The 12,753-nt window shown below is 39.4% G+C and overlaps 1 protein-coding gene and 1 long non-coding RNA gene across 8 annotated transcripts in view; one reads left to right on the top strand and one right to left on the bottom strand.

Annotated features, from left to right (window-relative positions):
* LOC309664556 overlaps positions 1 to 12,753 on the top strand; it is a 365,050-nt gene that overhangs the window by 117,353 nt on the left and 234,944 nt on the right. The gene's annotated exons all lie outside the window — the stretch shown is intronic.
* The window catches only part of AOPEP (aminopeptidase O (putative)), a 379,363-nt gene that overhangs the window by 300,595 nt on the left and 66,015 nt on the right, over positions 1 to 12,753 (bottom strand). For all 7 annotated transcript variants that reach the window (XM_082469688.1, XM_082469684.1, XM_082469686.1 and 4 more), the window contains exon 2: positions 9,801 to 10,713. In XM_082469688.1, coding sequence (XP_082325814.1) covers positions 9,801 to 10,576 — 776 coding nt within the window. In that variant the 5' untranslated portion in view covers positions 10,577 to 10,713. The remainder of the gene's footprint in view (positions 1 to 9,800; positions 10,714 to 12,753) is intronic.

Raw genomic sequence — 12,753 nt, 5'->3', positions numbered from 1 at the left:
CATGCACAGGGGAAGCTGACCCCATATTACGGTCCTAAGTCCTAGGGTTCTTAGGCCAAGTCTGAAAGTATCTGTGCTCTCTTGCTTTTGCACGCAGCACCTCATTTCCCTCGGGTGACTCTGGTGCTACAGGTCTTCCCTTCCCTGCACAGGGAGCAAATCCTCCCCAAAAGACTGGCTTGCCCAGATGTTTGCTCTCCTTCTTCCGATAAGCTTGGGTTGGAGGTCACGCTGGTATATTATTATGCGTTCCACGTGTGCCCTTAGGTATGTGGTCCCCAAGGCTTCCTCCATCAGTCTCCATACCTCTTTCCAGAAGAAACAATCAGATTTGAGATGAGGTCATATGTGAGAAACACTGCAGAGGAAGAATCAGAAAGACATAGTGATTTGCTGAAGGAGAAGGAGAAGGAACAGAAGGCCTCTCTGAGGTAACCAACTTCCAAGATGGACCCCAACGACCCCTGTCCCTGGTATTCACACCCCTGTGTAGTCCCCTCCCACACTGTATCAGGTTGGCCTGTGTGACCGATGGCTATGGCAGAAGTGATGTCACTTCTGAGATCAGATTATTTAGAAATCTATGGCTTTTGTTTTAGGGGTTTTCCTCTGTGTCTCATCACTTCCTCAGGGCAGGGCGGGGGGTGCCATGTCATGAGGACACTCAGGCAGTCTATGCAGGAGCCCATGTGGTAGGAACGAAGGCCTGTGGCCCACAGTCAGTGAGGATCTGAGGCCTGTCAACAACCTTGCACGTGAGTTTGGAAGAGGATCTTCCAGCTCCAGCCAAGCCTTGAGATGTCTGTGGCCCCGGCAGACAGCTGACTGCTACACTGTAAGAGATCCTGAGCCAGAACAACCCAGTTAAGCTGCTCCTGGATTCCTGACTCTCAGAAACTGTGTTTAAGTTTTGTTCTTTTAAGCTGTTTAGTTTTGAGGTAATTTGTTATGCAGCAATAGATAACAGAATTTTCCCAGGTTTCTGCCTCAAGAGATAAGATGGATCGTGAAGCTATTAAACAAGAGAAGAAACTAAGGGTGCCAAGCAGGTCACAGGAAGGGACAAGGGAGAAGGAAAGTTCCTACCTGTTTAATTTGTGTAGAAAGGGCTTTACACACCATATGGCAAAGGACACTTGTATGGACACAAGAGACCTCAATTTCCTAACCCCAAACAGTATAGTGTCCAACAATGGGACTGAGTGTCTGAAATTAGACCTATCTCAAAAATTTAGAAATGGTGATTTTATGAAGTAGTAAGTATTGATGTTGCAGGCAGATTTGAGTCTGGGTATCGTACACAAATAGGGAGGTGGGGAGGGAATCCTTCCATTGACTGGATTTAAAAAAGCATGTTATCACCATCATTTCCTCCCCAGTTCTCTATTATTTCCCCCCTCTAAACAGCCTAGTTCTAGATATTCTGTTCTAGAGTTTTGTCCTGATCCCCTGTCATCCTCTTGATGGCTCTCTTTGCATCGGCGCCTGAAGTCTCCCAACCAAGGGGATTAGTTGCCTGGCCAGACCCCAGGAAGCTCTCACCTCCAATCCTCCCATTGTCCCCACAAGTCTCTTTCCCTCTCCTCTTTATATGGCTGGGGCATCCTTTCTGCCAAAGTCTATATGTTTTCTTTCTAGCTTTCCACTTGGTCTCCAAGAGCTATAACTCTGAAAGTATAGATCAAGTCATCTATCTAAAAGCCACACCCATAAATATACCCTTGGTCTGATATAAGACTGAATCACGTTCTTATTGGAATGTTTTCATAAATAGGAAAACAATCCTAGGCAAAATTTCTTGAAAATGTAGATTCCCTTCATGTTCCCAGTCTACTCCCTTCTTGGCCTTTTCTTCTTTCTCAGCTGCAGCTTCCCTCCTCCCTCCTCAACACACCTAAACCGAGTGCCAGTGACTTCGTAACGGATGGCTTTTTCAGCTTTCACAATCTGATATTCTTATGCATGTCACACATCATGGTGCAAATGTCTAAAACAATCTAAAGTTAAGTAACTACATTTTAACACGGATGAAAGCTTTAACCCCTGGATAAAGGTCTAGTGGTGGAATTTTGGGCATCCGACAGAAAGTGGAGAACTGGTCGACATAAGGTCTTCATGGAGTCATACTCTCCTGAAAATCATACTCTCTACGTGGTGACTCCTATCACACACACATTCCCCACCCCTCCCTCCCCCCGCCCCTGTGTCCCAAGAGGGGAGGAAAATCTATGTGCATTTATAAACATGCTCTGCAGTTATCTGGATGTGTAATCACCGAAAGAAATGCAGCTGTGTTTATTCAACATTCACAGCCTTGCACCTCGGCCATGTTGCTAAAATGCTTATGGGATAGATGTTTAGGCGCCAGCCTGCAGTTCTGATGTTTATAACTTCATTATTTCCCAACTGTACAATTCCTTCCAACATGAAAAGGAAAACTCTCTTTCACCAGGGCTCGTTCTACATGCCCTGGGATACCCACCCGCATGGAAGACCCCCCTGGAGAGCCCAGACTAACTGCACAGGAGTTGTGGGAATGGGAGGAGGCCACTGAAAATCAGAAAGAAAACAGGGTAAGATGGGGGTCACAGGCAGGCCCATGGCTTGTTGCCGTTAAAGAACTTCTAAATTGAGGAAGAACCTGTCAGAGTAACAATTACTTCAGCTTCTTGTTACGTTTGTGTGTATGCGGAGCAGTCAAATGAGGATAAGATACACTATGCTGCTATGGTCTGAATGTGTCCGTCCTAATTCATATGTGAAATCTTAATGCCCAAAGTGATGGTATTAGGAGGTGGGGTCTTTGGGAGGTGCTTAGGTCATAAGGGCACAACCCTCATGAATGAGATTAATGCCTTTATAAAAGAGGCCAGACCGAGCTTCCTAGCCCCTTCCACCATATGAGGTCGCAGCCAGAAGTCGGCAGTCTGCAACACAAAAGAGGGCCTTAACCAGGACCTAACGATGCTGGCACCCTGATTTCCGACTTCTAGCCTCCGGAACTGTGAGAAATAATTTTCTCTTGTTTATAAACCATTCGCTCTGCAGTATTTTGTTATAGCAGCCCAAATCGACTAAGACATCAACTAAACTAACATGTTTGCTTGTCTTTTTAGGAGGAGCCATTTTTAAAGCCATCTATATATAAAACTTGTAGGGAATAGATTCAAACCATATATTTTCTTTATTTTCAGTTTACTATATGCATGTCTGTTTGCAGTTGGAGTAAAAGGAGGTTATTTTTAGTTTAAAAAAAATGTTTCAAGTTTCACCACTTTCTATAAAAATCACCCATTTTCAGAGACTTGATTATCACAGATCAACAACTGGGGAGAGGGCTGCTTCCACAGACTCCAGTAGGAGGTGATGAGCCCCCTGTTGCTGTGGGTGTGGCTTGATGGGATGTTTTCCCACACTGATGTGGTCACTGGAAGCCAGGGGGCCACAGATGTGACAGCTCAGTGGGTCAGATTCTTTTATAAACTCCCCAGAGTTACAAAGTCTTCAGGCCTCCTCTAATTCCCTTCCATCTGTACTCCTTCCTGCACCCGATCTTTTTTATGGCTCCATGGTCTCATTAAACCTAAGTTACAATTTCCATTGTAGGTAAGCAACCCTCTTGCTTTCTTGTTACACAAAAACCAAGAGCAGACTACTAAAACAGGAAGTGTCAACCACAACTCTCTCTCACCCCTATACACACACACACACACACACACACACATTCTCACACACACCCCTTCTTTATTATCATTCTTCTTCATGGCACAGTCACCAAAACTGTGACTCACCAATCATAATGAACATATACGGCAAGTCCAAGGAGAATGCTGCTTTGACTTGGATAGATTTTGTGTATGGTCAAAATGGACTGGACTGAAAGTGGCTTTGAGTCAGAAAGTCACCTCTTCTTTAACAGAGGTGTTTTGGGTGCAAAATAAGCAAGCTGTTTGTACAGGCAAAGATAGTACTTTTCATCTGGAAGTCCCTTGTGAGTATAGGATTTCATGTATGGAAAACATTTGGAGATCCTCTCATGGAATTTTCTCATTTTACACACGAGGAAATTAAGCTCCAGAGATGTAAAATGACTTATCTGAAGTCACACAGCTAGTTGGCAGCCCAGCTCTGAGTACTCAGTTCTCTTGGCTCTCACTTTTTAGATTCTTTTCAACACTCCATGCTTTTGGTTATAGGTCATTTTGATTTGTTATTTTCTGTTATGTTTGGTGATTCATGTTTTTTTTGTTGTTGTTTGGTTGGTCATTTTTGTTACTTGTTTAAATTAAGACAGTCCATCATTGCCTTTTCTCCCAAGACTCAACTGGGATTCTGAGAAATAGAGATCCATCTAGACAGTGCAGCAAGGGGATAAGGAACCTGAAAAAGAACACTTCCAAACATTTTCATGTTTGGGATTATCAATTCCTCCTTTGCAGTTATACAATGATATTACAGAATTAATGGGTATTTCCCCTTCAGTTCTCATGAATTTTACATTGGTTTCTTGATGCAAGTAGGGGGGGGAAAAAGGTATTAATTACAGAAATGTTCATTTTAGACCTGAAATCTCTTCTAAAATATCTTCTGCTCATTCTTTTAATTTTAAAACTTAATAGAAAGATACAAAACAATGAAACTATTTTCGTGTTTGTGCGTGTGTGTGTGGTGGGGGGACATGTTTTAACATCTGGTTTTGATATCAAACTAAAAATACTCCAAAGGTCTACATCGTCCTTGGTCCAACAGCTGAACAATAAATATAATTTTAAAAAGTCATTCCCTCCTTAGTATTTTGCCAACATCATTCTGGCTTTGTCTAAAACAAAGAAACATCATAGTGATCTAGGAAATTTTAAATTTTAATATCACTTTAAGTTATAATGTATTTTCCTAGTCAGCTATGTTTAACAATAACCCAAATAATTATAGTTTTTAAAATAAATTTCCTATGTTTAACTGAATTTCCCCTCCATTCAACTCATGTTCAGTGATGTCATTAGCTTAAGCAAGATCTCCTAGACCACTTGGCTGGTTCCACAACTATTATAATGATCCAAAGGGAAAAAGGAATGGTTACCAGAAAAAAATGCTTTGGTTTTAAATATCATTTTATTCACTGGCATGGAAAAAAGGCAGGAAAATGCAGAAAGTACGTAAACTTTGAATAAAGATTTCCATTTTTTTAAAGATTTTTTTTCTTAAGTATGTTGAGGCTTTAGAATCAAAAAGATATTAAGGCCTCTTCCTGTCTAGCTTAGCAAGAACACCGTTACACATTCTTGACTGTTCCAGGTCTCATCAAAATATTTTTAAAGGGCACACATACTCACACACCACACAAAAGTAAACATCTTTTCCAAGAAGCATGTATCATATTGTTATGTATGTGGTTATTTCATCAGTCATTTTTAAAGGTCACCTAAAATCCAGTATCTGAATGATGGAGGCAAGAAAGAGCATTTAGGTTCAAGAGAAGCCAGAACCCCACAATGGCTAAAACAAAGTAAGAAAATGTAGTTTTTATATTTCCAGCTATTTCATTTTAGAACTAGAATAACAATGAGGAAGAAGAAATGACCGACAATGATTGAAAGAAATACTCTTTTACAGCTGCAAATACATTTTCAGTTCTTGACCAGAGAACATGCTACTTGGTAAAAATGGGACGAGAGCTCTTATGAAAGAGGAATTTCAGGATGGAAAGATGAAGATTTTTTTTCAAATTTGAAGTTTATTCTTTAATGAGTTTTTTATTTTATCAGTTATAGATTTATTTTTAAAAGTACAAAGATAAAACACAGAGTCCCCATATATTCCATACCCAGTCTGCCCTACAACTTACATTAGTATACTTGTCACAGTTGACACATTATTATTAACTAAAGTCTAGATATTAACTAAACTACTCAGATTTCCTTAGTTTTTCTATAAAGTCCCTTTTCTATTCCAGGATACTACATTAATTTTAATCATCATCCTTAGGCTTCTCTTGACTGTGACAGTTTCTGAAGACTTTATGTTGGCCTTGAGAGTTTTGAGGAGTACTGGTCAGGTATTTTGTTGAAAGTCTGATTTATCTCATGTTTTTCTCTTGGTTAGACTGGCGTTATGGGTTTTGGGGAAGAAGATCACAAAGATGCCATTTTCATCACACCATAGCAAGGGTTCATACTATCAATGTGACTCATCACTGTTGATGCTAACTTTGATCTCCTTGCCAAGGTCACGTTTGTCACGTTTCTCCAATGAAAATTTACTTTTTCCTCCTTTGCATCCTGTCCTCTTTGGAAGGAAGTCACTGTGAATAGCTCACACTTAAGGAGTGAGGAGTTATGCTCTACCACGTTAAGGGCAGAGTATCTATATAACTTGGACATCTTTTGCACCATGGATTTGGCCATCCTCCTCTATTTGTTTATTTAAGTCAATCACTGTTTTATATTAGTATGGACTCATGGATATTTATTTTATATTTTGGGTTATCATCCAAAACTATTTTATTTTGTTGCTCAGTTTGAGTTATTAGGAGTTCTTTCAGATGGCTCCTTGGACTTTGACAGACACACGTAATTCCAGGTTCTTGTTGCTGCTGTTTGAGCATTTCCTTATTTTCCGGCACTATAGATGCTCCAGCTTCACCTTGCGTGTTGCCTGCCCCAGTCCCAGACATTTCCCCAAGAAGCCCTGGTTCCTTTACTGGAGAATATATCAGAAACCAAGATCCGGGCGCTAGGGTACACTCACTGCTCCTAAACCCACTCAGCTGACAAACAAGGAAATATATGTGTGTATGCTATCACTTGCAAACATCCATATCTATAATTATTTCTATATGCAACCATCTGTATCTATAGTATGCTAAACATGAGTTCACAGTGATGTCTCCAATTCTAATCCATTTCCACATGGATCATTCTAGCCTCCTCCCCTTGCTCATCTGTAATCTCCCTCTTCAGCAGTGAGAAACCTGGCTCCCATCATCTGCATCCATTTACTAAATTGCTCAATTCCAGGATACACGTACAGTGGTACCAGGATTGTTAACCTGTACCCCCATGGGAAACAACTCTATCAACTACAGTACAGTATTTATGTACAGTTCCTTTTGCCTTTAGCCTTACAGATTCAACTCATTTCCAAAGTTACTTAGGTCAGTATCTTTTTCCTCTACTCCCTTCACTGAGGTTGTTTCATACATTTTTAATATAGCTAGATTGTTCTGTCATATTTTACATTTCATCCTAGGATCCTCTGACCTCTTAAGTGATTATTTATTTATATATTATCAAACAAAATAACAAGTTTTATTCTCAACAAGGGGTAGGATGAGAGTGGGAAGGGGAGAAGCCACTGATGGAACTTGAAAGGAAAAGTACCAGTTTAGAGCTTTTCTTAAGTTTCTGTCTAGTATCTGCTTAAAAATAGAAGTTTATTGAAAGCTAATATAATTTGTTTTTTTAAATGTATTGAAATCTTTGCATACAATAAGGGACATGGTAAAAATCAAAAGTAAGAAACAGAGCTCCCTTTCACAATTAACGCATGGATTTTTCTAGGAGCTTTCAGTAACTTTATTCAATTTTCCTACTTGTAAAATGGGAATAAAAAGTTTCTCATCCAGACTAAGAATTTATAGTAGGCATATGGATAGTATTCTGCCATTCAAGGATAAAAATGTAACCACTACTTTAGTTTAATAAATGTAGACTCTATGCCTTGAAGGAAGTAAGCTCTACCCAGTTATATTTTTCACACAATTGTGAAATTTTACATTTTCACACAATTATATTCATAAAGCATTGTAACCCTGATGATTACTATTTGCTCATATCACTAAGCAATTATTTCTGTCTAGTAACCTGGGATCCTTGGGCATTTTAAGTTCTTACAGTATCCAAACAGTTACCAGTATATACCTAGATTTATTTTTAAGCATGTGGGAAAATTTACAGAGATTTGGTGGCCATTCATGGAAGATTATCTTGACTGTAATAAAATTCCCCCCAAAAAAAAGAAAAAAAAAAAGGAGAAGAAAAAATCTTTGAGGATTAAAAAAAATTTTTTATCCCTGTAAGACTGCATAAATGCCATTTATTTACTAACATATAATCACAAACTTCCAAAAATACAGCTTAAACTCCTGCTGTGATCATGTGTTTTACTGAATTTTCAGAAAAGGAGACATCAAGAGTAAATTCAAGTCAACCTTTCAGGAGCAAAATGTGCCCACGGACCTTCTGAGTTTCTTTAAGGAAACCAGCATTTATCAATAACTCATTCCTACTCAACACTTTACATGCAGTGTAATTCACAAGTCTAAACTCTTTCTTTGTAGTAAGCACTGAGAAGAAAGCCATGTTTGAGGCCATTACTGAGTATTTCTTCTAAATACTGTCGATAGTGTCTTCTTCCCCGTTATTCTAATTCAAAAATGAAATATCTGAGAGTATAAAATCTAGAATTTCCTAGTTGAATATTCAGAGACAGTATATTGTCAAATCTTATTGAACAGCCCATCTTCAATAATTTCAAAAAAATTTGAAGATACAGTAGGAACACCTATTTCTTTCCCTCATAGACTCCCAAGAATATCAAATAAGTTATTCTATAGATAAGTCACTATGCTTTTGTACTGATGTAAATTTGCACCACCCCTGCACTATCCCAAAGGCCGCCTCAGACTCCAGCAGAAATGACAGGAAGCAAACTCATTCTGAGCAGGGAGGGAGACCAGAGCAGGAGGTAAGATTAGAGGCAAGGAACGGGATAATGAGAGCTCAAAGTCAAAGTGATGCTTTAAAAAATAAAATCTAAAAGGTTTTTTGGGGGGTGAGTTGGGGGAGAGATGTAAGCAATTTACCGAGACCACTGCCTCCATTAAGGGAGTCCAATGCTATAAAAGAAGGCGCTGAAAAACAAGCTCACAGAGATGAACACTCTTCCAACCAAGATCTGCTATAATTATTGTATTGCTTTGCAGTACATTAGCACAAAGAAATAGGTAGAATAATGAGGAATCAATAAAGTTTGATTTGAAAATTCTCAAATTCTAAAAACCCCGAACAACTGTTAGAGGACGGGCAAGAAGAAAAGAACAAATGACTGCCTAAATACCCGCCCTCTGAACATCGATGCTTCATCAATTCCTTCTCCCCACACAAAAAATCAGCAGTCTCCTTGGTGTCAGATACCCAGAATCACGGTCAAAGAGGCAAGTGTGGACTCAGCAGGACTGACTGTCACACTCCTCAGAACCAGATCTTTCCAGTGTTTGAGGGTTCATATTACATAATAACTGACAAAGTCCAGGGAGGCATTGCTGCCAAGAGACAGGTACAGTAAGAAAGCCACAAAGCAGAGCTGGCTTTATTTGGAAGCACTTTGCCAGGCTTCACACCAACCCAACTTGGCAGCTATGTAATCCCTCAGGGGGAATATGAAGGAACTTTGAGAAAGTATTTGCTCAAAGATACATATCGTTTCCATCTACAGTACTGGAAGTTGCCAGCAGAGATCTCAACAGAGAGCTAGGCTCGGCATTTAACCATTAAACCTGACTTTCAGTCTCCTAACTCAGAAATACAGGGGCTTAATAAAGTAATCTTTTCATCCTGACTTAAGGGAAGTAATCCTATTAAGAGTTCAGCATGCCTGGGAATTTACCTGCTTCACTGTGGGTCGAAGGATTTAAGGTTAGATGGGTAATGCCACAATAAAGAGGAGTGTATTTACAAAGACTCATCTCCCGGTGTGTAAGATTAATGGGCAGGGGACTGCAGAGGGCCCAGATAACCTACCTGCCACTCTGGTCTGAGGTCCATGTAACTGATCGCCCCTGGGGTTTGGTTGTGTACCGTATCCTTATGGCATGAGGAAAGTCAGTAGCTGTCTGAGCCCCTGTCTTCCTGATCTGTAAGCTCCAAGTGTCAATGTCAAACAGGAGTTCCCCACAACCAGGAGCCTGGCTGCAGCGAGCATAATAGTCTAACTGCTCCCTCCAACGATCTGCAGGCAGAGCCACGAGTTCACGTACAATCTGATTCCTGAGCTTGGGAGACCTTGTAAATTTTTCAATACCTGGCACAGCAGCAACATCCACCTCCTCAACCTTTAACACAGATAAATCACAGCAGTCCAACACTAGCAAAAAATCCTCACTCCCATGATTCCCTGTGTCACAGCAGTACTTTGAGCTAGAAATCCCAGAAGCCTGTTCCTGGTTGTCATGGTTACCATCTTTACCAGAAGTATCTTTTTCACCTTTACCACAGATTACAAAATCATTATATCCCATTTTAGATGAGACGGTCCTTGTATTTGTCACAGGAATATGGCAGGGTTCAGGCGTCCTAAATTGGCAGGCTTCGTTTGACTCTGATGGGTAGGTTTCCTCGGTGGAACTACTCTGTTTCTTGAATTTATTTCCAGACTCGAAGAAAAGCACTATGGTGCCCTCAATGATTTGACTTTCGAAATCCACATCTAAATCCAGTACATAGTGCTTCACAAGTATGTGGCTGGTGTTGGCCATGAGAGGCAGGTCATCTCGGGAAGGATCCAGCTTTATGTCCATGGTATAGGTGTTGTTCGAGAACTTTGTTAAAATCTCAGAAGGGGCTTCCTGTCAGTCCCAATCTTCCAGAGTCATAAATGGCTGCTTACCAAAAAACACCTGATGTCACAAATTAGGGTTCCACAACTTTCAGTCCCCTGGTAAAGAAGAAAAACACAATCACACAAAATTCCAAACAAGACCCTTTGCTCCTGCAACTGCTGCTTCTGCAAGTTGACTACCTCCTTAAATAATTCCCCAATGTAGTAGAAGCTCATGGCTAGAAGGCAGACTAATCTTTTTGACTGACATCAAAGAAAACTACATTATGGGTTTCTAAAAATATTTCAATTATCAATGGAATGAAAGGGGCCTCCACAAAACCAGAAGAATCATGTTCCTAACTAGAACAGTCTTTGTTTCGGAAAAGAGCAATTGTTAGGCAAAAGTGTAACATCACTGTACCTCTTGTTTTAAAAGATATTAAATGTATCACTTCTAATTTTGTGCACCAAAAGAAAAGTGATTGTTTCTCTACTGTGATTCTAAGTAACAAATGTGAATGAAGGCTAAATGGTCTCATATGTTTTATTCTTTGAGAGTAATCATTAAATACATACAATGTAACTCCAGGGATTATTGTACTTTTCACATTAGGACTGCTCTCATATCAGCACTTCCAGTAAATTACAGGAAAATGAGCCAATTTACCAAGAGTGCATTCTAAGTATTCCTTTGAGATTGTTCACGGAGATTTTTCAAATTTATAGTTAAATACTCAAGGTATATCATTACATCTTAATAGCTGAAAGCCCATTAACATTCTGGATAATAGCCTTCTTGTGGCAAACGAAAAGGTCTTCTCATCTGAAAAAAAAAAAAAGTATGCAAATGCCTATAAAAGGAAGGAGAGAAATTAAAACGTAGAAACAGATGTTGTAATAAAATGCCCAAGTTCTTCGTAAAAGTTCTGAATCAAAATGTAGTCCTATTTTATAACAGCAATCCAGCTAAAAGAAAAATTATTTGAAATTATTTCAGTCCCTGTTGTGTACCTAATTTCTTTCAGCATATTTTTTTTAACCAAAAGTGAAAAAAAAAAAAAATGGCAGGGGAAAAGAAACAAAAACTCTGACAGAGTAGATTTATTTAAAATCACTTTTGTATTTCTAAATATCAAAAGGAATTCTTTTCTCAACAGCAAAACAACATTACTTGCTTGACTTTTCAAGTAAAATTGAGCCCTCCCTTTTTATTGTTTAACTCCTCCTCACTTCCCTTTTAATTTTTTCTGCCAATCTCCTAGACTCTTATTTCCTTTCCTTCTAGAATCTCATTCCAACAATCAAAACTATTGAATTTTCATTTTCTACCTCTGCACAGGCTATTTCCTCATCAAAATCTCACCTATCCTTAAAAGAAGCTGGCTTCCTGCAGCCTTGTACAATCTGGTTTCAGGCTATTTTTTCCAGTCATGGAGACCACACTCCCTTTGAATCCTTGTCCTCTAGTCAAAGGGCCTGCTCAGCACACTGCTCCCTAAAGATGACCTGACATCTTGCCTCCATGCTTTTTGGAGGCAAGTAGTGTGCCATACCTGGAGTGCTCCTGGCTCCCACCTCCCATATCCACCTGCCAAATTCTATTCTCCCTCCACACAGTTCAAGTCCAATTGCCTCCTGAAATCCTTCCCTGCTCCCTACTCTCCCTCCCCCATCCCCACCAAACTGTATGTGGTAATACACACTTTGACTTTAAGAATGATAGGAATTGAGAGAAATCAGGGATGTAAAAGAATAGTCTGAGATTACTTTAAAGAGAAGCTGGCACTCACTTTAATCCTAGAAAAGTCAATGGGCAAAGGGAATAAACCAGGGTATTTTCTTTTCTGCATGAGAACAATTGAACCTGTCACATAATGAATAATAAACTACAATAAAGCTATTGGCTATATCTATGTAATTAGAAACAACGGATGTTAAAACTTCATCCTGCTGGTGTTTGGAGCTGCTGTAATGCAGTATTTTGTTGATTGGGCTATTAAAATTTTTTTTAATTAAAAAAAAAAAAACTGAATACACACACGAGGAAGAGCCTGAATCAATTAAGACAAGGGTTAACTCTGTGGTTGTCTAAACTATCAAATTTGAAAAAGAATACTATAGTATTTCAAATAATATAGATAAAACCATTTACTG

The sequence above is a fragment of the Balaenoptera physalus genome, assembly GCF_965194825.1.
Source record: "Balaenoptera physalus genome assembly, chromosome: 7".
In the NCBI taxonomy this organism is placed as follows: Eukaryota; Metazoa; Chordata; class Mammalia; order Artiodactyla; family Balaenopteridae; genus Balaenoptera; species Balaenoptera physalus.
Note: the sequence above shows the minus strand (reverse complement) of the source record. Positions and strands in the feature narration are given on the sequence as shown.